Source organism: Rissa tridactyla, chromosome Z (genome assembly GCF_028500815.1).
Source record: "Rissa tridactyla isolate bRisTri1 chromosome Z, bRisTri1.patW.cur.20221130, whole genome shotgun sequence".
Classification (NCBI taxonomy): Eukaryota; Metazoa; Chordata; class Aves; order Charadriiformes; family Laridae; genus Rissa; species Rissa tridactyla.
The window spans coordinates 46,715,740-46,741,931 of NC_071497.1; the positions used below are offsets into that span (position 1 = coordinate 46,715,740).

At 39.7% G+C, this 26,192-nt stretch overlaps 2 protein-coding genes and 1 long non-coding RNA gene across 11 annotated transcripts in view; all 3 read right to left on the bottom strand.

Moving 5' to 3' along the window:
* Positions 1 to 10,547, bottom strand: FXN (frataxin). Its single transcript, XM_054185727.1, has 5 exons — positions 10,026 to 10,547; positions 8,353 to 8,435; positions 6,842 to 6,962; positions 3,748 to 3,845; positions 1 to 312 (listed from the first exon to the last, which is right to left on the bottom strand). Exons 1-5 carry the CDS (start codon positions 10,149 to 10,151, stop codon positions 159 to 161), a joined length of 582 nt encoding a protein of 193 aa, XP_054041702.1. The 5' UTR covers positions 10,152 to 10,547; the 3' UTR covers positions 1 to 158.
* Positions 10,548 to 10,603: 56 nt separating this feature from the next.
* Positions 10,604 to 13,121, bottom strand: LOC128902538 (uncharacterized). Its single transcript, XR_008463824.1, has 3 exons — positions 12,655 to 13,121; positions 10,977 to 11,052; positions 10,604 to 10,854 (listed from the first exon to the last, which is right to left on the bottom strand). It is a non-coding gene; the product is annotated as an uncharacterized LOC128902538 (long non-coding RNA).
* A 1,749-nt stretch (positions 13,122 to 14,870) lies between these two features.
* Positions 14,871 to 26,192, bottom strand: part of PIP5K1B (phosphatidylinositol-4-phosphate 5-kinase type 1 beta) — a 114,492-nt gene continuing 103,170 nt past the window's right edge. For 6 of the 9 annotated variants that reach the window (XM_054185721.1, XM_054185718.1, XM_054185719.1 and 3 more), the window contains 2 exons: positions 23,065 to 23,182; positions 14,877 to 16,037 (listed from right to left, as the gene is read on the bottom strand). In XM_054185721.1, the coding sequence (XP_054041696.1) occupies positions 16,035 to 16,037; positions 23,065 to 23,182 (121 nt within the window). In that variant the 3' untranslated portion in view covers positions 14,877 to 16,034. Of the gene's footprint in view, positions 16,038 to 23,064; positions 23,183 to 26,192 lie in introns of all 9 variants that reach the window. The other 3 variants (XM_054185725.1, XM_054185717.1, XM_054185726.1) reach the window with 3 other exon arrangements.

Here is a 26,192-nt window from a genome sequence, read left to right on the forward strand (position 1 = left end):
GACTGAGCACTAGAAAAAAATATATTATTTTCATTTTTGTTGCACAACATAGTGAAATCAAGAAAAACGACAACAGAATTAAGCTCAGGTACTTCAGAATCCAAGGAAGGGCTTGGCTTGTGGTTAAAGTCTTTAAACTTCCATGAGGTAGAATATCATCAAGTATCTTCTTTCCCAGAATATATTAAGCAGGACAAATCCAGTTTAGTGTTTAATGCTGTTGAAAATTCTTTTGATAGTAGTTCATGAAGGGATACTCTGTCATGAGAATACACCCAATTCCGTCCAGTCCAGTCATAGCGCTTGGGCCCACTAGAAAAGAAAACACACACTGTGTAAGTACAGATTATTCATGGGGAGCTGCTGGAAACTTGTAATTATAATGTACCCCCGAGAGCGCCCAGGAAAAAGAACAGACAGCATGGAGGAGGACTGGTGGGCAGTCTGGGGAAGTGGAGCAGAAAAGGCCAGATCTGCCAGGAGCTGCCAAGCCATCCAACAGATCTATCTGAAAGGTGACAAGATATATCAGTCACTCTCAGCGGACACAAGCTCCTTCCCTTCTTTCTCTTGGCACTGTTTTCCCCAGTTTGTTCCCTTACCCTCTTCTTCCCTTGCCCATGTAATTTTCTTGCACACAAATGTGACAAGGGATATTTTTATAATGCTGAATTAATGCTATTGATTAGTTCTAGCACCAGTCACGTGCAGATATTCTAAGCACAACAGACCACAGATCATCATTCTCACTTCCTTTCTAGATGCAACAAAAGTATTTACCAGCTGAAAGCAAATACACTGGCATGTGGGAGACTTCTATTTAAAATGCTATTTTCTTCTGTGCTATTGTACAGTTGTTGGCTTGATCTTTCAGGCCTACATTAAGTATCAAGAAAGAAACCTGAACAGCTGGGTTCTATTCCAGACCTTTCTAGCCATCCAATTCTCCGCATCTGAAACAGGAGAATGACTGAAAGGCACTCACTACTGTTAACGTCAGCTAGAGAAACTGAGAAAAGAGAACAGAATGGAATGGTTGTCTGGGATAACCAGACAAGCCATCAGTGTTATCCTTGAACTTGGAGGACAAAATGCTTTGGAACTCAGACAATCTACGCACAAGGTCTGCTAGAAAACAGACTGTCCTTTTTATATCCAAGCACAACCTGCATGTTCTCTACAAACATAAACACTAATCTGAACCTCGAGTATCCTGATTTACTCACAACGTTCAAATGAAGAACTTTCCAACCACTAACCAAACTATGAGAAGTCACAAATGCAAACACAAATCAAAGTCACTTCCACTGAAATCTCACTTGCTGTATGTGAACTGGTAACTATTTGGACGAGATTACATGCTCCAGTTACTTTACTATGCATTTCTCACTCCTTTCTCTTTGCAGCGCAAGCGTATGTTTATAGTGTCCTGCACCAAGAGAACGGCAGAATGGGATGCAGCCATTCATGAAAATCGGGCTAAGACAGGCATTTAATCAACAATGACAAAGAAATGTGTAAGTTATTTGAACTGTTTTTAAATGCTATGTAGTAAGTATCAGTAACACACTTAGCATATGAAACACCTCCATAGTTCTCTGAATCTCCAAAATGCTGTACAAATATGATTTTTTAAATTTAAATTAATAATTTAAGCAAGGATCTTGTGAATTCTATAAAAGAACTGCAACGTTAAATACAAACTAAGTGTATTTCTCATGAAAAGTCTAAATACTTTTTTAAATAGTAAGAGAGAAGAATTAAAAGACCACATTAAGGTATTATTAAGAGATGCTGTGTAAGGTTGAAAAGTCTTTTTGGTCAAAGGGGCTACATGAAATTACTGCAATCACACTCCTGGCGGATTGCACCCACCCCTTCACTCCCTTTTTTTAAATTGTCAACAAGTAAAGCTTTACAAATATGAGCTTAAGTTCACTTCGCTGTGTAGATGCACGCAGTAAACAGAAGGTCAAAAAAATTCAAGAAAATGTCTCTCTCTCACATCTTAAGAATACCCCTCGGGATACATTCCTAAAGACTGAAGATTCCACATTTACTGTACTAATTTCCCAAATATAACATTCAATGCAAGTAATTGCTGGCAGTAACATTCGCTTCTTTCACTTCCTAGTATACCGCACTTAAGAAGTACATCACTCCAGATCATATAGTATTTGCTGGAGTTGCTTTCCAGAAGTTAGGAAGTAAATATACATGCAGTATCGTACTTCAGGAAATACGATAATGTTTACCATAATACCACTTCAGGAAGCACAAAACTTATTGTTTGTAGGTGAATCATTTTTCATCACAGATGATGAAAAATACCATTAGAGACTTTTCAAGTTTATCTCTTTCCTTGTGTATTTTCAATTCACTACTGGAGCAATCAAAAAAAAAGAAAAGTTCAACATTTTCCCACAAATTCCTTATTCTGGAGATGTATATCTTAGCTAAACTACAGCTGGTTCCAAACAGATAGGAATTTGCTGAATTTTGGTTTTCATAAATAGATGAAACCTTTGTGTCAACGACACAAAAATTTTAAAGTCACCTTAAGCAGAATCAAGGTTTGGAAATTACGCTTGTTGCAAAATATAGGGAATGAATAAATTCTGACACACAGCCTGCATCTGTCTAAACAAAAAGGTATGTTAGCTTGCTAGGCCTGTGCCTTAGCAAGTCATGTACCTGTTAAGTAAATTACTTGATTAATAAAAGGATTCTGGGATAGGAGTTAGTAGGAAAAAAATTATTAACCTAGTGAGCTGTGCACCAGCCAGTACATAAGTACAGTAAAGCAAAGTCAGAATTTTCTTTAGGTAAATTTTATGTTTTTTAAAATTGTTTCTCTTAAAATCTTAAATTCCATTGTGCCTTTTTTTTTTTTTTACCCCACCACAAACCCTGCTACAGAATTCTAGTACTGCAAAACCATCCCAGGTCTCCAATCAATACATTCTTTCTGAGCAACACTCAAAGAGGTATGCCTGGCGCAGTCACTGGGAATGCTCATACTTTCCAGCTAGCTGATTCCTTCACCAGTAACGCTGACCAGCTCCCGCAGTTCTTTCCCCGGATAGTGTCAGAGAATACAAGTTTTGGGGGGAGACAGCTACAGCATTTTCCCACATATCTGGCTGCCCTCCCTGCTGAAACCAACCAGGAAACCTGGAATGGCTCAAAACACAGCATTAGAGAAGGCAGAGGGAACAGCTAGCCAAGGTTCCCATAAAGTGCAGATGCTTGACAAAAACAACCAGTGGGAGGGCACATAAACATATAAGGCAGGAAATCCCACAAGCTTAAAGGGGAAGGAGCCACCCTGTTTAAATACAAAGAGAGGTTTAGATCATAACATCATCATCACTCTTTTTCCAACAGAAGCTGTGGGGGGGGTTGTGTGTTTTTTGTTTTGTTTTGTTTTTAATCATGGCTGTTTATTTTTGTTATGAGTAGGCTATATTCCTGTAGACAGTGGTTTTGGACTGGAACAGGGTATGAAAATTCTGTATTACACACTTCCGGGATTAATTTAGGTATGTCAGTATACTGCGCTGTGCCTCAAACCTCTGTAACAAATTATTATCAAACACTTAGATTATATCATGTTTTGAGGATATACTGAGTAAAAGGGCTACGTCTGAAAAGGATATTAGATAGTCCGTGCCATGCTATAAAACAGGGGAAGTACATTTCCACCCAGTCTGCAGGCATTACATAACTAACTTACATGTAACTTACCTAGTGGGTGAGGACAGCCAAATTTGACGGTTTGGTGTTTGCTTATTGATTACGTATGTTCCCATGTCTCCACCTAATTTAACTGTTAGAACTCCACTCTTAAAACACAAAGAAAATAAGTGAGAAGTTAAAAATTTGCATACTGTTACTTGGCAAGAATGACATCATCCGCAGTAGATAAACAGAAACTTACATGTCTGTATCACATTCCAAACTATTTGCCAAACAATAATAGTTTGGAAGAATAATCATTAGGTACGAAAAACTTGTGCTAATACCTAGGATAACCTACATATCTTTGATTCACTACTTAAATAATACTCTTGAGCTTTGACCTGTCATCTCGCAAGGACTGCTAGTTCATTTTGCAACGATTAAAACATCGTCCAGTAACAACTTTTTCTATTCATGCACAATGCTGAACTGGAGTGGTTCAGAGTCAAGAAGCTTTATTTGTCATTGCTAGATTTCTGAGCCATGCACTTTCACCTTTTCTTCAGGAACTCTTCTTTGCAACTTTTCTTCAGGAACTGTAAGTTTCCTAGTGAATAAACATAATTCTCTCTCCACTAATTCTGATGAAGTGCCTAGATCCTGAATCATACCTCAAAAATGTTCCACTGCTGAACTTCATGAGGTCTGGTTTGTTTTAGTTATGCCAGCTTTAGACCATTATCCTACTGAGCATTTATTTTCTCTTTCTTACATTTCTTACACGGTTCACAATTCTCTGACATTTTCACAAGTGCATTTGAAAAGCATACGTAAGTCTGACGAAAACAATTCTGTCCTAACTTTAAGAGAACACCACCACTTGGACTAGAGTTAACCTACAGATTATCTGAATTATGCTAATTAAAAAGGGTATCTCTACAGAATAAAGTTTGATGATTCAGGTAATAGCTAATTATATTTCATCTACAGTTTCTCACATACTTCATGCTCTACAGCACAATAAAACTTCTTTAAGGGAATCATACTTTTCATGCTTTAGTCAGAAGATATCACTAGAGCTACTATCATTGCTAGGGCTATTTGCTGTGTATAAACACTTACTGCGGGGCAAACAATACTTTCATTTATGAGTACCTACTACTTGCAAACTTACTCTGCAGCAAAGGCAGCAGCTTAGAGCTTCCTTTCCTGACAAAGTAACTCAGTGTTACTGGTTTCTGACATATCTCAAGGATAATCAGCCATGAAATGATACTCTCAAGGTCTGTTTTTCATACCTTAGTTCCCATGCTGTTTCTGTGCTTGATAAGCCATTTGTATCTATGATCAATAAAATAAAAATAAAAGGCTCCCATGGGTAATATGGCCATCAGGTTGTCCTGCCAGTTATGTTAATTGGATATTGGTTTAGTGCAAAGGACAACCAGCGGTCTTAGATCTGTAGAGATACAGCAGAATAAGCGCAGGTTGGGGGATTCAGCCTGAACAGTGGTACAAAGGTTCCACTACTCTTCTACGTGCTCTTTAGTGCCCCATTAAATATTCACCATGATGTTATTCTGTATGCTACAGAAACACTATAAGTAAATAGGTTTCCAAAGAGTTAACAAAAAACTTATACTATTGCTTACATTATGTGTCAGCTGTTGGAGGGTGTTGTTGCTCTGTTGCTCTGCAATTAAATAAAAGTTAACTTCTAATGCTGTGTTTAAAACGTCTTCCCATACATTTTGCAATACTTCTGAAATACTAGAAAATACAACTTAAGTTTTTAAGAACTTAAATTGCAAGATATTTTTACCATATTTCAAGGAACACTACTGTATGTGTTTTGTAGTACTGGATGAATTTTTGTTAGCTCCCGGTAACAAGAATATTCTTCGAAAGAGATTTTTTTTTTTCCCTGGACACAAAGATATAAACTGCGTGAAGAAATCAAGTTCACAATTTTTAGGCATAACAGACCTTTATCACGTTCGCCACCTTGTGGCTGGCTATAGCACTAGCCTTGTTTGTTCAGAATTAGCTTTGGTAAACTTGGGACTGTTTAATTTTTTACTCTTAACAGAAAGGACAACGTATTATGATGTCATCATACAGTCTATGCAACAAAAGAGTGCTAGTAAAAATTAAGATGGACGTAAGAATAATTCCTTTTGAGCATCACAATGAGTCAATGTCAAACACAATCCACTATACAGTGGCTGGAGATAAAATTCTGGCATAAGATGCCTCATCACCTTTGCCTAATGAAGAGTCTAAGAATATTAAAGAGGTAAATTACAATTTTTTTGCTAATTTTTATCCTAAGCTCAAAAAACATGCAGCAGTGAAAGACCTGTGTTGTGTTGCAGATGGCAGTGTAGGGAGAAACTGCACTCTCCTCCAAGTCATGCAGAGGGCTGTAACTTACAAAACCACTTCAGGAATTGTATATAAAACTAATAAGTTCGCAATATCAACAGAATGGACATTTTTAAACTGAGTCTGTCACTCCTGTAAAGGAATGTGAGTGGCTGACCTGTTACAGGCTCCAATTATCAGGCTAGCAACCACCCAATGTCTCCTGTGACAGTAGCCGCCTCGGCACGTATGCTCTGCACTTTTGCAACCACCTGTCCAAACATGGCATCCTCTTGTTGCTTCTCTCCACCACAGGCTATCATCAGTAATGCCAGGACAGATGTACTCTACCAGGTCAAGGCAGATGCCACTTCTCAGTATTCAGGGCGATCAAAGAAACTGCTCTACCAGTTACATGTGATGTACATGTACTCTGCCACATAGGCCTCTCATCATATTCACCGGGAGGGAAGTGACTCTATGCATGTTTAGAAAAATGTATAGACCACCGTGAAATCAGAAGCCAGTTTCTGTCTCCTCTTGTGCTCATTTATTATTCCATATTACGTCTTTCTCCATACACTAAACATTTTAAATCCTCGAATCATATAACAGCATTATTACTTTTTACCAGAACAGTTGCTCCAGCCAGTATAAACGGGTATATTTTAACAATAAAGCTGTAAAAACTCATTGTATTTTAATTGTTGGCACTAAGGTGACTGATTTAAAACTCTGCTTCAAAGAAGAAAATATCTACAATAATTACAGTGGTAATAGAGTGTTTAAAACATACCCCTAAAGAGACATCATAATCTTCTGGGGTAAAAGGCTTATCAGTCAGGTCCTCAAAGAAATCTGCTAAGGAATCCAATGTTTCTTCAGCCAGTTTTTCATAAGTGGTCTCATCTAAAGAGCTACAAATGACATACAAGCCCATAAATTAGAAGGAAAACCACGGAAGACAGTATTTTCCCTATAATAAAAACATACCAAGCCCATGCCCTTGGATTAAACAGTAACCGTGAAATGATCATATAAAACAAGATCATATAAAAAAAGTCATTTTTCTTAAGGCAATGTAGGTAACAATCCACCTTATAAATGGAGGTGGAATTTTGAAATTCTGGTAGCAGACATCTCTCAACTGAGGACTATGTACTTCTTTCCTCAGACAAACTGACCCCTGTGTACTAAGTGGACAGAGTTAGATTTCAAAATACGGCATTTTCATGAAAGGACTTTGTGCAAGAATTACTTAGTTTTGAGCTCTATGAGAGTAGAACTCTATGAGACAAGCATCTGCTGTTCAGAAGCATGTCATTTGACTCTAAGACTGTAGCTATAAGCAGTTTAGAAACATCAATATCACATGCCAGGTCTACGTACAGCATTTCACTTGTCAGCTGGAATTACCAACACATCCCAGTAATTATACATTATTTGAAGTGTGCTTATGAACTAATACATACAAATACCTTCTTCTTCAGAGAGTCTCAAAGCACCCTTGTAGCCATTATGTAAGGCTTACAGCACTTGTAAGACTAGCTTCTGTTACCCACCTACACACTCAGTTAAAAGACGATACTGATATGGATGGAAAAACTTAGGTGATTTAGTTTCTCTTGGTTAATTAAACTGATCTAGAGTTTGTTCCCACTAACTTTTTCTACTTATTTAAAGAAGGTATCTCCAGCAACAGACAATTCAGTGAAATCATTTCAGTTTTTGCTAATGGGTATAGCAACGCAACAGTTACTATGAACTATGGTGACTCAATATCTGCCAACCAATGATATAGAACATAATTTTTTTCAAAAGTTTCTTGCTAGCCTGTTACTGAAATACACTCTAAGTCACTTACGCAAGGGACACCACAGAAACACCTACGGGCGTGGAGAACGGAAAGCGTTAGGATTAGGCAGGATTCATGTACTGGTTCAGAGTGCAGTTCAGGTACTTAATGGTAAGAGCCATTTTAGACATCTGCAGAATCCTTCATTGGGCCTCCAACTGCTGCATCAGAAGGGGAGAAGTCTCTGACAGGTGCTGTGTCACATCCTCTCAGCGCAAACGGAAATTTCATGTACCTTGACATATACAAAACGGTGCTAGACACCTACGTTTAGGTACATGAATTATTTGCTAATTGACTTCCCAAATTCACCCAAAATGCCTTTTGCTAAAACTGTGCTTTCCCTTTACATCATCAGATCAACATTACATTAGTTTGATATTCTTACCATGTTTACAAAGTATTTTGAAATGCAGAGATGATATTTTCGTATATCTCAAAATACAATTTACCTTGTGTCGTTCAGAGTTCCTGCATTTCTTAAATTCATGAACTGAATAGTGCTGCTCTTCACCTCTGACACATATTGTAATTGCTGTTGAAAGCGTAAGTAAAATGGAATTACAAGTTAAAACATGAAGAATTATAAATGATACATTTGTAACACAAATTAAATAGATCCTTGAAGACCCCTCCGTCCCCCCCAAGTAAAAATATTCATATTCTGTATCACAGAGATAACACGGAAAGAATTGTGCAGCTCTAATCCTTGGATGACTGAGGCAGTCTAGAATATCCTTGCCTTCTGATACGAACTAATGAAAAAAAAAAAAAAGAGAGGCCAAGATGTTCACAAGCATCCACTACTCTGATGCTTCATTATCAACACCTTGTGTCCCTCTATTAGAAGCCATGAATATATTCAACTGAAATAAACAGAAGCTCTGAATCCTCCTTACTTACAAAAGAGCTAACATCACACTTCACATTCCAGATCTCTTCTATAAAACAAGCTGGTTTATTTCTAATTTCTCTTCCGTTTAGAAAAAAAAAGAAAGCTTAAAGAATCCAAATAAAAATTACGGAAAAGCTGTATAAACATACTGGCAGTAGCAGACAAGACAGCAAAATAGGCAACCCTTTTGAGGGGAAGCCATACATCAGCATGGATAAAAATACAGTTGATCCCCTAGTCTAACAGAGAAGCACTTATGCTCTCCACGAAGAAAGAAAGAGAGCATGCCTGCCATTTTCTTCTTAACCTGGGCTATGAAGGGTGTATTTCCGGATGCACAGTAAGATATCATTCTTGGCTGCTTTTTGTTTACTTGCACAAGGTCTTGAGAACCAACAGAGCTGAAAAGCAAGTGACATTTAAAAAGGAACTATGACAGCCCTCCTTCAAGCACACACGAGAGCAAAACACGGGAACATCCCTCTGCGTATGGTTTGACATCTGTCCTCCAGCGTTACAGACACACTGGTCTGTCAGTCCAAAGCCATGACACGGACATAAGGAACTGCAAACTCCCTGCTGATACAGGCTGACAAAATACATACTGATGCTCACATGTTTTTGCCTTGTACCCTTTAGCATTTCTTTAATACACGCTTGGGATCAAAAGCTAGGAGGCCGCAGCTCCGCTGGGGTTCTGGCCAGGCCGCGAGGCGGTAACCCCACCGCCGCGCTCACGCTACGTTTATGGCTTGGGGCTGCCGAGGCGGTGCCCGCACAAGCCGTGCCGCCCTCCCCGCGCCGAACCCCGCCGGCGCCAGCTCCTCCAGCGAACAGCTCTGGGGTACGGCAAAGGCCGGGGCAGCCCTCGCTGCTGCCCTTCCCGCCGCGCCAGGGCTGGGACCCACCGCGGCCGCCGGCCCCGCGCGTTCGCGCTCACGAAGGGCCGCGCCGCTCCCCGGCCGGGGCAGCCACCGCCACCGGAGCACCGCGCTCGGCCCACCGTCCTTCCGCCCGCCTCAGGGGGGGCACGGCGGGGGAGGGGCCTTCCCCCGGCCGCAGCGGGACGACGCGCCCCGCCGCCGGCCGGCCCGCCCGCGGGGAGGCCCGGCTGCCCCACCGCCGACTGAGGGCACGCCGCCAGCCGCCCCCCAGGAGCCCGGCCCGAGGTCGCCCCCCCTCAACTTCCCGGCGGCGCAGGTCGCGCCTCGCCGCCCGCCTCAGGCTTACCGTCTGGCCCCGGCCGGCGGCCGGTGTCCCCGCCAGCGGGGTGCCCGGAGGGCCTCCGCTCCGCCGCCGCACCGCCGCCGCTCGCCGAGCGGCCCGCACCGCACCGGCCGCCCCCGACCTCCACATGCCGCCGCTCCTGGCTACGGAAGCGGCCGGGGAGGACCCAGCCCGCCGCGAACGGCAGCGGCGAACCAGGGGCGGCGCGGTCGCTACCGCCCTCCGCCGGCGCCGCTGGGAGCAGCGGAATGCCGGGCCGGGCCGGTGGCGGAAGACCGGGGCCGGGGGCAGGTAGGGCGCGGAGCAGCCCCCGCTGGAACCGGGCGGAGGAGGGAGGCGCAGGCGGGGCGCGTCCTTCCCGAGCCTCGGCGGGTCAGGGGCTGGCGAGGGTTCTGTGAGGGGCCGTGCGCGCCCTTCGCCCGTGTCCGACGAGGCGTCGCGGCGGCCGGGGTGTTGCTGCTGAGAGAACAAGGCCTCGCCGGCGCCGAGCGCCGTCTCTCTCCAGCACGGGCCTTGTCCAGGAGGCGGCAGTTCCCCGTCGGCCCAGCAGAGGGGCCCCACCGCTCAGCACGAACGTCGCTGCTCCTGGTGGCCTGCTCAGGCTTTGATTTTTTTTTTTTGGACGTAGGAGAATTTGTGGGTCTCGAATCCGGGTGGTACCGTGAAAACAAGTCGCCGCGACGGCCGCTTGGTGACGTGGACCCCTCCTGCCGTGCCCCTTCCCCTTGGCTGCTGTTCTCACACCGGGCATTAATTGCTCGTGGGTGCATCGCTGCAGGGGCCTGTTCAAGGCAAAGAGGCCTTGCTGGGTAGAATGACCAGGAGCTGGAGCCTGGAAAGGACAGAAATTACAGGCAGCGCTACCCACCCCCCTTCACCGCTTAAAAAAAAAAAAAAAAAAAAAAAAAAAAAGAAAAGCCCACAGTTCAAAGGAAAAATGCTATTTATTTCTACCTTGCAAGGATTGTAACATCCAGGCAGTTCCTCCATGCCACAGGTGCTGACAGCAGTCTAACTTCAGCAGCCTCAGCTAGACAAAGCAAAATACTTTGAAATTGAAAGTATCAGTAACTGCAGTCGTTTCCTAAGCTGCATGGTTAAGAATCCACTTCGTGTATTTGTGCTGTTCTACAGTTCCTGTCCTCTTCTCTGGAAAATTTTCAAAGTACAGTATCTACAGCTTGTCCAGACCTAAGCAGTAACAGAGAGGGGTTCCCCCTTTCTTGACAATTTAGGAGAAGAACTGCAGGACACACTGGCAGTACGGAGTGGGAGCAATGGGGCACAGACCAGGGCTTGTATATTGGGTTCAAGCTTTACAACAGGCCACTTGGACAATGGATTTACACCCCAAAACTGGAGTAGCTGCAGTTCACTCAAAAAACCTGTTGAGATTCCAATTCCTATTAACTGCAGTTAATTAATTCCAGGTAACTGCACTGATGTGAGCAGCTAATATGGACCACTTGACATGACATTCACTGGTTTGTCCAGGAGCTATTTGGCTGTGTGAATACTGGAGTTAATGTCCATGGAAAAGTACATTAACACAGAATATCGCGTCCACCCAGGGACACATTCTAGGACAGTATTTTCTGGCAGCAGGTATTCTGATCCATCACCTCCTGTAGGTAAAATGTTACTCTGGGCCAGTAAAGGGAAAATAAAGCACATCATCTGTCACACTTGATGTATGTTTGATAGAACTTCTGATGATGTGCTTCAAAAAGCAGTGAAGAAAGAGAAGGGAATTTATGTATGTGACTGGTCAAGTTCCTACTGAGTTATTTATATGCCAGTGATACTGTATTATTAATGATATGTGAAGATGACAAGAGTCTCAGCTAGACATCTTTTATTGTTACTTAAACTGAAAAAAGAAAATAGGCTTACCAGGGAAATGAGAGATAAGAAGTAATTCTCATGAAAACATTTCTTAAAAAAAAAAATAATTTCTGTGGGAACACAGACATTTCACTTCACATCCTTCCATAGGACAGGACTGAAAGATGCAACAGTTGCAAATAAAATCATAAATATGTAAAGCATACATGTATTAAGAAGCTCACCAATTTTACATTTCTAAAGCTCTCACTCAGGTAAGCAGCTGGCATCTTGCAATGCTTTGGGGAGTAAGCTGTCAAGTTTCTTGCCGAGATTTGTATTATTTTTTTCTTTAAGATGAAATTATTTTCTACCACAAGGGACAAAAGCCCAGACAAGTCGTTTGTGCAAATTTCAACTGAGACTTTGACAGTTAAGAGTTCTCTGTAGCAAACCATATTATCTAGCATATCCAGCCTCTTGCCTCTTTCCTCTTTCTTGTTGCATTTTGTGAGGGAAGTGTTTATACAACAAGCAGATACAAGATACTCTCCAGTTCCTTGAAGAGCATCCCACATTCTTACTACTTCTGGAAGAAACTAGTTATGGTTTTGCAGCAATAATGATCTACATACTGAGATAAGGCCTGTAGGGAGAAACCACTTTTATCAGACTGCAGAATACATTAGTAAAGCAAACCCTTTTTTTGACTTCCTTAGGGAGCCGGGAAAGCAGCTGGAAGAATGGAGAAACACCTATTCTTTTATGTAGCATTTGATCTAGTAGAAGATGATGTTTGTTTACATACCTTGCCGTTCCTATAAAAAGAGTGTCAGAAGATATTTTCTGGTATTATCCAGGTAGTTCCACAGTGATTTTCCTCTAATTATCCAAGGTCATGAGCAACACTCAACAGGAAACGGTCATCTCTTGTTTCTAAGTTAATGACAAATCAATGAATTACTGCAGATTAAATATTTTCACTGGTATTACCAATCTCACTTACCAAATCCTTTAAAAAATTGTCAGCAATGCTCAAGTTAATGAACTTTGCAGGACGCTACTACCAGTGAGGATCATTCGTCCAACTTCAAAAGGGCCTGAGTTAGGTGTTAGCGATTTTAACAATATCTCTTAATGTTTTTCATCTTGATGCTTGTCCCCTAGGTTAATGTTGTTCACGCCACAGCACTTTGGTATCAATATCTTTTTTTAGGCTGGTGTAGAATAGCTGCAAAGTAGTTCCAGACGCAAAATCGCTGTGGGGACAGGCCCCACGCCTTCTGTCTGGCAAGATCTGATATCTTTCTTGTTGCAAGGAAACGCATGCATCACTGGAAATGGGTCAGCAAATGGCTTCTGCGAAGCGTAGGTGGAGTGCACTACTGATCACTCTTCTATCGCTGTCTAGTGTTAAGGGTTTCTGAAAATATCATTGAGTTACATGAAATTAAATTGCCTTAAGTATAAGTAAAGTCAACAAGTTAACAGATCTTGGGATCAACATTAGTATTTTCAAACCATTGAATTCCAGCACAAGGACATGAAGTTTTGGTGTTTTTTTTTTAAAAACTGAGAATAACTATTACACACTACCACCGAAGGCAAAACTCGCCCTCTGAGTGCCATATGATTAAGTTGCATGGTCAGATATACAAATTTGGAGTTACTCCCGACCTCCCTCTAAGCAGGCATCAACCTGTGCTTTTTCCTTCTGGGCAGCTTGCAGGGCCAGGGTATTCAGATACCACTGCACACAGATAGCCCATGTCTGTGACCTAATTCTTCAAATTTTGCTCCCTGTGGTGAGTTCCATCTGTTTAGACCTGGAGAAATAGACCAATACATTACTTTAATACCCCAGTGAGTTGCGTATGTCTTCTGTATGTATTTTGGTTTTACCTGACATGCACTGCTTTATCATCTTTATAGTTACATTTAACAGTCATTACATTTTCATCAAAGTGCTATCAATGCAAAATACCAATGCAATATGAACAGAAACGAAATACACAGGCATGAAGCATACAAATCCTTACATGCTCCTGTACTCTTCGATGTTTGAAGCTTTATACCATTTTATGTGTTAGAGAAAGAAATGGGTTCCAGAATTTTGATCGTTAACATTACTTAGCTGTAATCCCTCTTCCCTCTCAATGGAACCATGTAGTCACAAAAAAAAAAAAAAAAAAAAAAAAAAAAGATTTGTAAGTGCACATACTTTGGAGAAAGTTCCATAGTCTATACAGGATTTCCTTTTGCAAGTATTAAGTGACTGTTTTAATTTATAAATTACTGCATTAAAGGGATTGTACACAAAGGAAGGCTCAGTCTCCAAATCATTTAGTAAAGACATTCTCAGTTTGGACACAATTGTTGCAGTTAAGTTGTGTGTCCTCTTGGATCTTCGTAAGTACAAATGATTCGGATACTACAGTTTGCTAGGTAATGGGGGAAAAAAGTAACATGTATGTGCTTTATGAAGGTTAATCTGGTGCTTAAACCAAGAAACTTTGTGTTCTTCCCCAAGTAAAACTGATCAGAAATATCTGCTTTGCATAGAGACACATTCTAAATACGCTATACCCTGTGCACAAAGGAGCAGACACTGACGTACGAAATGCTTTTGCTCACAGGGCATGCAGATTGGTCTCTTGCATTTCTAAGAGGAATGCTGCAGAAGAATTATCTTGCTGAGATTAAGCAATCTAATTTTAAAGCCTGGAAAAGAGGCAATCATGAGACAGAGACTCTAAGTTAAGCTAAAGACTCTACATACTTTGAGAAAAAAACCCCAACCTTTCCATTGCTCTATTCTGTGCATAATTAAGGAATAATACCCTCCTCCTTGTCAGGGTTATAGGGTTACATCAAAGTAAAAACAAAACAAAACAAAACAAAAAAAAAACCCCAAAACCAAACTACCCCACACCAAAACCTTAAATGAAAAATTCTTCAGAGGTACAAAGCATGGTCATAGGAATTAAAGTGCCAAATTCTGGTTTGGCCAGAATTACTCCTAGAAGAAATATTATTACCAATAACTTTCATAAAGTTTCAAAGTGACACCTGTGTAGTTTTTAAATACACCACTGCATCAGAGCATGAAATCTTGGACTGATGTTCACTGGCGTTTGGATTCTCTCTCTGCTGCTAGTGACATTAAGGAAATCAGAACAGTTCAATAGTTATTTTAAAATTATTGCTCATACTGAAGAGTCTGAAATCCTTTTATGAAGCAATGCCTGTTGAGTATGTTCATTCGCCTTTTCTGCTCTAATTTCAAGACTCCCCTCTTCATTATAGGCTGGCAGAAGATAAAGACAGATGCCATGTTATAAAGTAGTTGTCAGATCTCTTGGGATGCCTCTCAAGACTACGTCATGAAGGCACAGAAATGCTGGAACAGTAGGTCCTGTACAGATCGAGAGCAGGTTGACAGCTGTGATAGTCTTGAGAACAAAATATTTTATTTGTCAATGAAACTATAGTTTACAGTAGTATGTACTAAATAAATTATATAATTTCTCTTTTACAAGAAATAAACTAAAATCAAAAATATTTCAAAGACATTATATGTACACAACATAAGGCCTTGTTATAAATAACATTTTTTTTCTCCTTTTCACCAGCAGTGAAAATATATCTTTAGAGGCTCATTTTCCTATAGTATGTGCAGAGGTTTACCCTAACCCTTGCAGGACATCAATTCCAGTTTCCACTGATGTGGACCTACGTGATTAGAACTGAAGGGTCAAAACAAATTAAATTAATTATATTCACCACTGTGCTTATTTTTAAATAGGTAAAGCAGATAATAGATTTTGCTTGTGCATAGTTACAGAATGCATGCTAATGAAATCACTAGAGAGATGATAAGAAAATATCACTTTCAAGTCCAAAAAAGGTGATTGGCAGTATAGTAGAAAGCAGCCTGAATACACAGTTCTTCACAGTTCAGCAAGCAACAGCAGATGATAGCGGAGTGTGGAATGTTTCATGTCATTTTTGCAAAGTCCATCAATCCTTTCTATGGTTCAAAGATCCTGACACTTCTTAGAATAAGTTCAGTTGATTACTATTCTTTGTCTTGTCTATCAGGCTCAGCAAATTCCTCCTTCTTAAATCAGGAGTGCAGAAAGTGCTCTTCATTAACCACGGCCACTTCTCTTATTTTTACTCTTCCTGTTACTGGAAATACAGAAATGACAGGTAAAGTCAAGAGCTGTGTTTATTTTCGTAGAGAATTATGAACAAGTAACATCCTTCTTCCCCTAAACAGGCTGCAGCACAGTTTGGCAGTGATTCTTTTCTTATCCTGCCCCCTCATCAAAAGCATTGGGACTCTTTTCTTGTACAACAGCTAACCCCTGTGGTTTTGCAGACATTGCAGTACACATATTACATGAAATAGAACCACTTGCTACTGCAAAATGCTGAACACTCTGGACATCAGAGAAGACAGTCCAAACTGAGTGCATTCAGCAGCTCACAACAGCTTTTATTACCTTGCAGAATTGACTGGGGCCTTTGATACTTAAAGGCGTTAGGGGAAAAACTGCAGTCTTCATACGTCATGTATGAAAGTCCTGCTAGCTTCCACATGATACCCTTCCCCACTTGAAAAACCATACCTACCCAAAAAACTTTCAGGCACAACTAATGTTCTAGTCAATGTCACAGAAATTCTATTTGACAAAAAAAAATATTACCTAATAATGTTAATGAATTAGATTTTTCTACAGCATCTTCTACAGAAGCAGAGGTTACACAATACAGATACTTGATCACTTCTTAGCACCTCTGTGGAGTCAGAGATGAATCAAAGAGAAACTGTTCTTTGCTGAACACCTTTGAGTACGACTCAAACTAAGGATAAACTGACATCTGAACAAAATATTGCAGTAAATTGAATGCAAGTCAGCTAATGTGTCCAACATAGAGCAGGGCACAAAACCAAAACAAAGACATCTGTAGAGAAGTGCCCTTATTCTAAAAGCTTATGAAAAATATAATGAAGGTGTAAGTTCCCATTTATTAAATGGATTTTTAAGGTCACCTTTAAATTGTACTTTTTGATATAAGCATTTAACTAACCTTTACACAGTTCAACAACAATCTAATCTTGACTATGAACAACAACAAAAATCTCCAAAGGCATTTTTAAAGCTTATCTTAGAAAATGGTAACCAGTAGATTTAAAACAGTATTTTAGTTATGACTTACAGCACTAGACCTTCAACCTTGAAGAACTGGTATTTCAATATCGTTCTGTGGCAGCCTTTAAAACTGTTACTGTGTTGTGCAGCAGTGTTAGGGTGTTCATAATCACTGATGCTAGTGAGCGCAGTGCTAATTTCTCAGAGGCTGTTCTCTCTCTAGATAGCAGTGGTCTGGCAATGAACGTCTGCCTACTGCCATATTAGCACCTGAATGCCCTAAGAGATTACAGTAATATGTACATACAGGATGCAGAACAATTTGAAGTGAAACTGTTGGACAAGCAAGTAAAATTAAAGAAAGCAATATTTTAACAAGAGTATGACATAAGGCTAACAAAGAAAAAAAATATTTATGAATCAGTGTGGCAAAAAAAAAAGGTTGAAAAATGCTAGTACTGATAAACAAAACAGTGTTTTATGAAGCCAGAAATCAGTCAGAATTTCCACTAGCGCCATCTAGTTTCTGGATGAAAGCTCAGATCTGAATGACTGCAGGTCCATTTTTGACAGATAGAATGGTTGCTCAACACAACTTCAGACCCTCTGGCCTTATCACTACTTTTCACTCTCTAAGGAGACTAGCAATATTGATGATGCCAGCTTTATGCTATTCCACTAATTACCTAACACAATTACAACTAGCTTATTCTCATTCCCTTTCCTCTGATCCTTCCAAAGCATTTCAGAGGGATCAGTGATGGAAAAAAATTGCATAACGGAGTTGGAGAAAACCAAAATGACCAGACAGAACCTCGTAGCAGCTGCTAACTGTGTGAGTTAGTCACGGAAATGCTGTTCATGGCACTGATGCCATTTTAAGGAGCTGGGATTTTCAGATGTTCAGCTTTGTGCCAGGTAACCACTGCACAGCTTTTGGGGTTACTTTGATTGCAGATATAAGAAACATTATTTTGTGATAGAAACTGAGCTTGGCCATAGCAATAGGGTCTGAAATGATAAATAATGAACAAATGACACTACAGGATGCATTCCTGTAATCACTGTCTGAGATGTTTCACACCAGGTATATAATGGATTTACAATGCTTGAGCCTATTTGAGGCTTTTTGTATTGGAGCATTTTTGTGCTCCCGTTCTCTTTTCAGGGATTTGGTTTTGAGCTGATTGATTTCCTCATATGGTACATTAAAAGACCCAGGATGAGAATGTGTATTTTAGTGACAGTACGTGCTGGCATTTTAGCCCTTGGCTTACTCAGGTAATGTATTACTTGTAATCTGAAATGGTACATTTTTAATCTAATCAAGCACATAATTCCCACGTCTGATTTTCATGCAAGGGTGACTGAAATCTTGCTGTTACGTTGCTTCCTACATAACATTGCTTCTGCAAGAACACCTCTGCCAAACTACATTTGAGTGCTTGCTTGGTTGTGTTTTCACCTCCCCCCAGGTTTCAGTTCTATGAGAGACATAGGCATCTTTTTCCTCTCCTTTTTAAGATTATGAATGGATGGATACAGGGGTAAGATAGGTAACAAAGGAAAGGAGCAGTTACATCACTGCATACAACAAGTAGGTTTGCCCTCTTCAGCCTTAATTAAACAGGATTCTACTTTGAGGAAAGAGTGCTTAATTGGTTCCAATATGTGCACAGAACATTTTAAGGATTATTCTGCTCTCAGGGAAAAGAAAGGATGTCTGTAAGCGAGGACGCTTGAATTCCCTTCTCATAGTCCCAGAATTAGTGTTCAATCAACCATGTTTATCCATCAGTATCTTCAGAGGAAATGGTGAGGCAGAGAAACTGAAGCCTCCAGAAAGAGAACAACATAAAAAGTTTGAGGTATGCAGCACAGTGTGACTGTACACTTTTTAGCTTGTTTTTACATGTATCCTGCCTGGGCACAGCTTTAATTCCAGCTGCACTTGTTATTACTCTACAACAGCATGCTGAAGAAAACTACAACATGATTAGAATTTAATCAAATGTTATGAAAGACTGAGAAGCAAAGTATTTCTGAATGAAAACCGAACACAATCCCATAGCCAAAGGTGTATCTGACTAGGATGCTTCATTCGATCAGAGCCAGGAGGGAATTTTCTTCTCTGAAAGAAAAGTTTGGAATAGAAGAGAGAGTTTAGGGTGTTAAACTGAAAAGAGCTGAAGGGGTGAAAATATCTGTAAGAGAGAGGAACTGCAAGATGAGGAGTTAGACAGTAATCTGGCAGTCAGAAGAGTCTGAATATGAACTAGGAAATGCTCAAAGAGACAGGCTTTAATACAGAACTATTAGAATGAGAACAGAAGAGGAAGAGCACTGAAGAGCAAGAAGAGCCAGGCATTTTCTAAACAGGCATTTTATAGACCAATATTTGCAAATCTGCTTATCTATGCATCTACAGCAGCTTTGGAATATAAAATTAATCTCCAGCGATGTTTTAAGACTTCAAAATCCTATAATAAAATTGGCGTTTGGACATAAACCACAACATAAGTAATTCTAAATGTAATAATATTATCAATGCAATTCATCTGACACAAATCATAGCTACGCTAACCAGAGTCTACATAAGCTGGGCTTGCTTATCAGTGCAGTTATTCCATTCTTTTATTTCACTGAAGCCCTGTTCAATCATTTGCAACCATATCTTCAGCGGTAGTAACTTCTAAATTATAGACAAGTTTTGTGAGCCTTTCCTTCAACAACAGAAGGCAATTGTAATTAAGTAATTCTTAAGCCTTACTATTTTATTGATATCGTAGTTTGTCAAAAAAATACATCAGCTACCTTTGTAAGTCATTTCAGGGGTAAGCTAAGAAAGCACAGTGTAGTAGCTCATAGTTGCAGGTGTTGCTCTTTCAGGGACAGAAAGCTCAATCAAAGAATTTGGGACTTCACTGCAGAACAGAAGGAACAAGGTGACTTTAAGTTATTCCTTACTTTCTAAGTGAAATTATCACTTTTAAGGTCCTCCATTTTAGGTACCAGACCTTGGCAACACTGGACTAAGGTCTTCAGGATCAGCTGCACTTGCTGATCTCTCTCAGGAAACTTTTGCAGGATTTGGCTTATATTTCCTACTAATCAAATTCCGCAGAACACAATAGACTTCGGGGTTCAACAGCATTTGCTGATTTTAAGTGCTTTTCTGCTTATACATCATCTGATGGTGCCTGAACTGACACCAATAAATAGGGATTCAGGGTAATTTTAAGAAGAGACTAAGCTTACTTCCAGAGAAGAAGGAAACACTGGTTTTACTCTGGTTTGGTTTTTTTTTTTTTGGGGGGGGTGTGGATTTTTTATATCATATTGCTAAATAGAAGAGTGTTACCTCCTCTGTTACTGGCTTATGTACAGGACACCTGTTTATTTCAGCCAGCATCTCTTGCTTCTAAGTACCTGATCTATCATTGTATTACATATTCATAAAATCAAGAAAGCTTTAATGTTTTAATTCTCTGTAGAGAAACATTTCAAATTTCCAATTATGTTATAGATCTGCCTCTATCTTCCTGCAATCTTTAATTAAAAATTAAAACTATTTTTATAGGATATTCAGTATTTGTTTCCCACTGTATGGTACTAGAGTATTTGGAAATTTATTATCTGGGTTAAAAGATTTAAGAGAAAATAAACCAATGGAATTTTAAAGTAAACTTGGATTTGAGTATGTTCTTAACAGTGCTGCTTAGAGTGGCTGGTGCACAAAATGCTGGTTTGCTGGACCTGGTCTTTGTTCAGAAATGAGGAACTCTGGGCTTAGACCAGCCCTTCAGTTGCAAACTCTGTACCTGTGTTCCAGAACAGTTACCAGGTAAGTTCTCAATTTTGACATCAGCTGCACAGTATGAGTCTGCGTGGTGCTTCCTTAATGTAACACCCCAATACCAATGCTCTTACCTGTAAGAGGAATTATTTATTTATTTATTTATTAACAATCTCTACCACACCTCACTTGACTGACTGAATTTGGACACAACACCGTTCAGCCAAATGCCATTTTTAAGCTGTTTCAGTTAACACAATGTCATTTTACTACAATGTCGTCTTTTTTTTTTTTTTTTTCATTCATGGGATCAAAAATTCCTATCTCTTTATTTTCTAGAGGACTAAAAGTTGCCCAAGCAGTTTAGTATTTCAAAGCAGGAGGCAAAGAAATCAAAGGATTACTGTAGTGACTGAAATTAAGCAAGTAAGTGGGTAAGACCAGAGCAGCTTGCCTTGCAGTAGGAACACAGACAAGGATTATTAACTAAGGGATTAAAGGAAAATCTGTGTATGCCATTTAAAGCTACATTTTCTCCTCATGCTTTTAAAAGGTCAAAATTTATCTTGTAACCTTTTCAACTGAGGCTTAAATCAGCTAATGCAAACATCATTGATCTGCTTTATTTTTGAGACATATATTAGAAATTACTAACCTGTTCCTAGTGTTCTCAAAAACATGCATCTTTCCCTTCTAGCCTGTGTTTAATCATCCTTCCAATAAAATAAAACTGCCTTCTGCTCAGCAGCGGTCAATCAAACTGATACCACACATCACTGACCCTTTAGTAACAGACTTTCCCAACCAGAGGCTAACTGTTGTTTCAGGGTGCATTAGGAAAGTGCGCAAAATAGTCTCTTATTCCTCTTTCTTCCACAAACACCTCAGCGTACATACAGGGGTACGTGTAATTAAGTTACGGCTTTCTCCCACAGCAATCTCAAAATAGTTAAGGAGGCATCAATACAGTGTGTGGGACAGGACCAAGAAGGCAGGGGTAACAAATTTCTCAAGGTGAGTTTGCCAATTAAGAAGTAGCATGTGCTTAGCCACAGTATCCAATTTCCTTAAAGCTGTCAGCTGTTGCATACCTAGACACTTCAGGTATGTAAGTTTGGATTTTTCAGGGTGCAGAGAAAGGGCGCTGCTAGGTCAAAAAAAGCATCTATGATTCTCTCCACTTAAGGCCCATTTATTCTTCTAGACCTTTGCTTAGTAGAATAAACAGTGTGTGTCTGTATAACGTCCAGAGCTGTTTTTTTTTTTATTTTTCTGTTGATACTGATTAGTAGAATGCACATATACTTACTGCAGTCTCACACATGTAATAGTAATGAATGATTTACAAGCCGAAAACTAACTGAAGATATCACCGTCACACCTGAAACTCGTAAGGACAGCTTTACAGCAGGTATTAACTCTGCCTGTCACTAGATTTTCAGAGCATTCCACCATCCACCCTATAGACTTCAAACTTTAAAAAATGGACTTCCCAGTGCTGAGCAGTGCTAGTGATAAACAACGTTGTTATATTATAAACCAAAATCACAAGTTATAAACAAGAAATGGTTTCTTTGTTAAGCGGGGCCAAGAGAACCACAGAACAGTCCAGGTTGGAAGGGACCTCAAGAGATCATCTGGTCCAACCTTTCATGGTAAAGGGAGCCTAGATAAGACTATCAAGCACCATGTCCCATCACATCTTGAAAACATTCAGTGACAGGGACTCTACCGCATCCCTCGGGAGGTTCTTCCAGTGACTGATTGTCCTGAAAATTTTTTTCTTGTGTTGAGGTGAAACATGTTTGTGCCTAATCTTATGTTGAAATGAAACATGTTTGTCGTGTGTTTTTGTTTGGTCCCCATGTTACGTCTCTGTAGGCTGTACCACTGATTTTTGTTTTCTTCTTTTACACCAGCATTGCTTGAGTGTATAGAGTACCCACTTAATAGCTACTGATTTAATATTCCAGCACACTTCATGGAGTTATTGTCTATCCTGCCTTCACTGAAACAAGACAGTAGCAAGTACCAGTAGCCAATTACATGTAGAATTGATTTAGTTAACTGTGACTGTTAACTGTGATTCTTTAAGGATTTGGTTTGGCAAAGTACTTAAGCAAATATCTCATATAAGCAATACCTCAATGAACCTCTGGATCTTGAAGCTAGGCGTGTATTTTAGTCATTTACTGAGACTGACTCCTTACAGTCAAAAGAACTGCAGGGGAAAAAGCCCATCAGAACCAGTTTGACAACTTACTAAGTAGACATCCAGAACTGAAGCATTATCATTTTCCATTTCCAGCGTGCTCTGTTCTGAAGTCAAATAGATGGCACTGTCTTCTAAAGTGAATGTTGAACTCGAAGGCAACCCTTTACTGCAAAGAGAAGGGAGACTACAGTCAACCACAAATATAAGATACGGAGAGCTAAGTCATAGCTGAAAATTTTAAAATACATTTCTTTCTTAAACGTAAAAGCTTAAAATACTTGAAAAGATGGAATGTAAATGGGCAAATATAGATGTGTTGACAATGGTTAGATAATTGACAGCTTATGTTTGACTAACATAAACAAATGACAGTTTCTATCTTTGCATTAATTAATATTTTATCAGGAAGTAATACTGTTCCTGAACTCTAATATTTATTTAAAGATAAAACTATGTCATGCTAAATGTGGGATACTTTCATTAATTTCAAAAGAAGTTACTTCCACATTACACATGGTGTGAATTTTGGCAGAATTTCTTAATTCAAAATAGGGGAAAAAGATGCAGTGATTAGGCACAGTAGCACTGGACCTTCTCATACAGATACATGATCACTTGCAGCCAACAGTTCAGAAGGTGAAGTGGGAGAAAAATAAGAGCGTACTGTAATTAGCTCTGCCAGGAAGAGGCACTTACAGAGTAGGCGCACTGTGTTATTTCATTCACAGGTATGACTGCCAATAGCAATCTCTGTTGCTGCTGTGACTTTCGCGCTGAATAATTAGAGGTAAACTCTGGAAGTAAGGAAGACTCATGTCCTGCATGAAGAGTTGTTTATTAAAAGGAAAAGTGTAGGAAAACTGTTGCAAGACAGAGCTTTCTTTAATATACCTTAAGTTCAATGACTTGAGGTTTTTCTCTGTTTAAAAGAACATGAACTGTCCCCTTTGGGAAGCTAATTTGTAATGTGTATAAAGGGGAAAGTGAAAATTCCAAGTCACTCCCATGTTAATTTGCATCTGGAGTCCATGCTGTTGTCGGTATGAAAGCTACTGCTTTTGCCCACAGCTGAATTCTGCTGCAACTGCAGTATAGTGCTAATGTGTAATAACGTAATAAGACCTTCTCAGTTACAGCTGCTTAGTTAGAAATCATTTTCATGGCAGAATGCGACAATCATTTTTTTTGTTGTACTTGCCTTGCAATGACAGCATGAAGAAGAACATGCATCACAACTGGCTAAGTGGCTATGAACTACATGAAAATATGAATGAGAACAGGATTTCCAATTCTCCTATGAAAAAGGGGAAAAGCAAGGTGGTGTTTTTTTAAAGTCTCATCCTTAGTGTTAATGTGGATCGTACTTTAACAAGGACTAAATATTTTGTCCTTATGCTGAAGTGAGGAGAAAAGCCATGCTTTGGCCTTCCAGATCAGCACACTTGAACACATTTAATCAAAAAATCAGGCCCAAGTTCTCTTCCTCTTGAGTAGAAAATAGTATAAAGCCTTAATTTTCCGAAGTCTTTCTAAAATGTTCTCTTGGACATGAGATACAAAAAAATCCTCCCTCAAATTAGCACAAAAAGTTAAAGATAGTTAGGGATTGCTACTTGCAAATATAAAAAATGGGGTGTCAGGCACAACATCTTCAGTAGGAACAATTAAATTACACTGATTTTCTGCAGATTTGTAGAACAACGTAACTTTTACACATTTTAATCTAAGGACGATATGTATAAGATCCTATTAAGTTTCTAAGGGATAAAAGAAAAAAATAATCACACTTTGTCAAGGAATTAGCATAACCAGGCACGATAATCTAAAATAATAAATAAAATAGTAATAATAATAATTTAAAAAATAATCAGAAGACTAGTGTCCTTCAAACCTTACCAAATTTTAGTTACAATTTCTGTCCTTCATATTTTATTTATACTAAACTGAAGTGACAGTTTTAGAAATAAGACTTCTTTTCTTCATGGAAAAACAAATATGCCTCATCATAATGTGTCTACTTGCAAGGCAGCCTGCAGGACACAGGCAGAACTCTTCAGTCTCCTTTCCAAGTCTGCAGAGCCTTTGGAGAATGGCAGAAACAGCGCCAGGTAGTAACAACTGACCGAAGCAGAAGTTTGAACTGTATTTTGTTTTGTTTGTTTGTTGTTGGGTTTTTTTTATCCTGCAGTGTGAAGAACAGCTCTTGTAGGAATATAATTATCAGCTTCTTTCAGATAGCGCCAAAATACAACAGCCATGAATTATAATGAGACACTGCGTCTCCCCCGTTGTTAAAGAGTTATAATAAAAATAGGCTTTGATGTCTATCTTTGGATGTTCTGCAACATATCCCACCGAATATTCATCCCCTAAATACCAGTGCATTTGCAATATCCAATGTGTGCGAAAACTCTTATATAAGCTTTTGAAAAAATTATCAGCTCATTGCATCATGAGTTTTGATCTTTTAGATCTCTGTGTAAGAAGTTAGTCAGAAAATCATCTTGTAGGACAAATGAGCAGTAAAACTATTGTTCTAAGGCACAACTCAAAACCAGCTGTTGCAGGAAAATCTGTCCTGCATAAACATAAATGTAAACAGGGACAACAGGTGTTTATGACCTGTTGAACTAAATGCATTAATTAGTCTAATATTGTATCACCTCAAAAACCCAACTTTGCATTTCATTTATATAAATTCCATGGGGGCCTGAAAAAAAAAGTAGGTCAAAGAAAGTAGAAGTCTCTTATAATATTTCACTAACAGTGCTGACAAACATCAAAACTACAGACCTGAGAAAACAATAGATATGACTCATCTTCTGAATGCTGCTTCAAGCGAAGGAGTCTGACAGTGAGTCTGTGCTACTACACTCACACTAGTGGCACACCATGACCTGCGAACCAGTAAACATCACACTAGGCACATCAATTTCACACGGTCAAACCGATACACCTTTGCGGGTGCCAATTAAAATCATGAGACCTGTCATTTTTTGTATCTGACATGCATATGTAGTTGAAAAGATACGGTGTAAGCAATGAGAGTTCAGGAACTCAGTCTAGATTACAAAACACTGAATAATAACAGCCAAATCCACTGGGAGGTGCACATCAACCTGCATCAGCCCTTGGAGGGATCTACGCTTGCAGTCTGTTCTAACAAGCTGCTCTGG

What these genes read in the sequence shown, in the direction of transcription:
- FXN (XM_054185727.1), bottom strand. Translation starts at nt 10,151, where the DNA reads ATGTGGAGGTCGGGGGCGGCCGGTGCGGTGCGGGCCGCTCGGCGAGCG. An exon ending in GGAACTCTGAACGACACAAG is followed by an intron (nt 6,963 to 8,352) that starts GTAAATTGTATT and finishes TGTCATTTGTAG; the next exon opens with CTCTTTAGATGAGACCACTT. An exon ending in TGGCTGTCCTCACCCACTAG is followed by an intron (nt 313 to 3,747) that starts GTAAGTTACATG and finishes TTTCTTTTCTAG; the next exon opens with TGGGCCCAAGCGCTATGACT.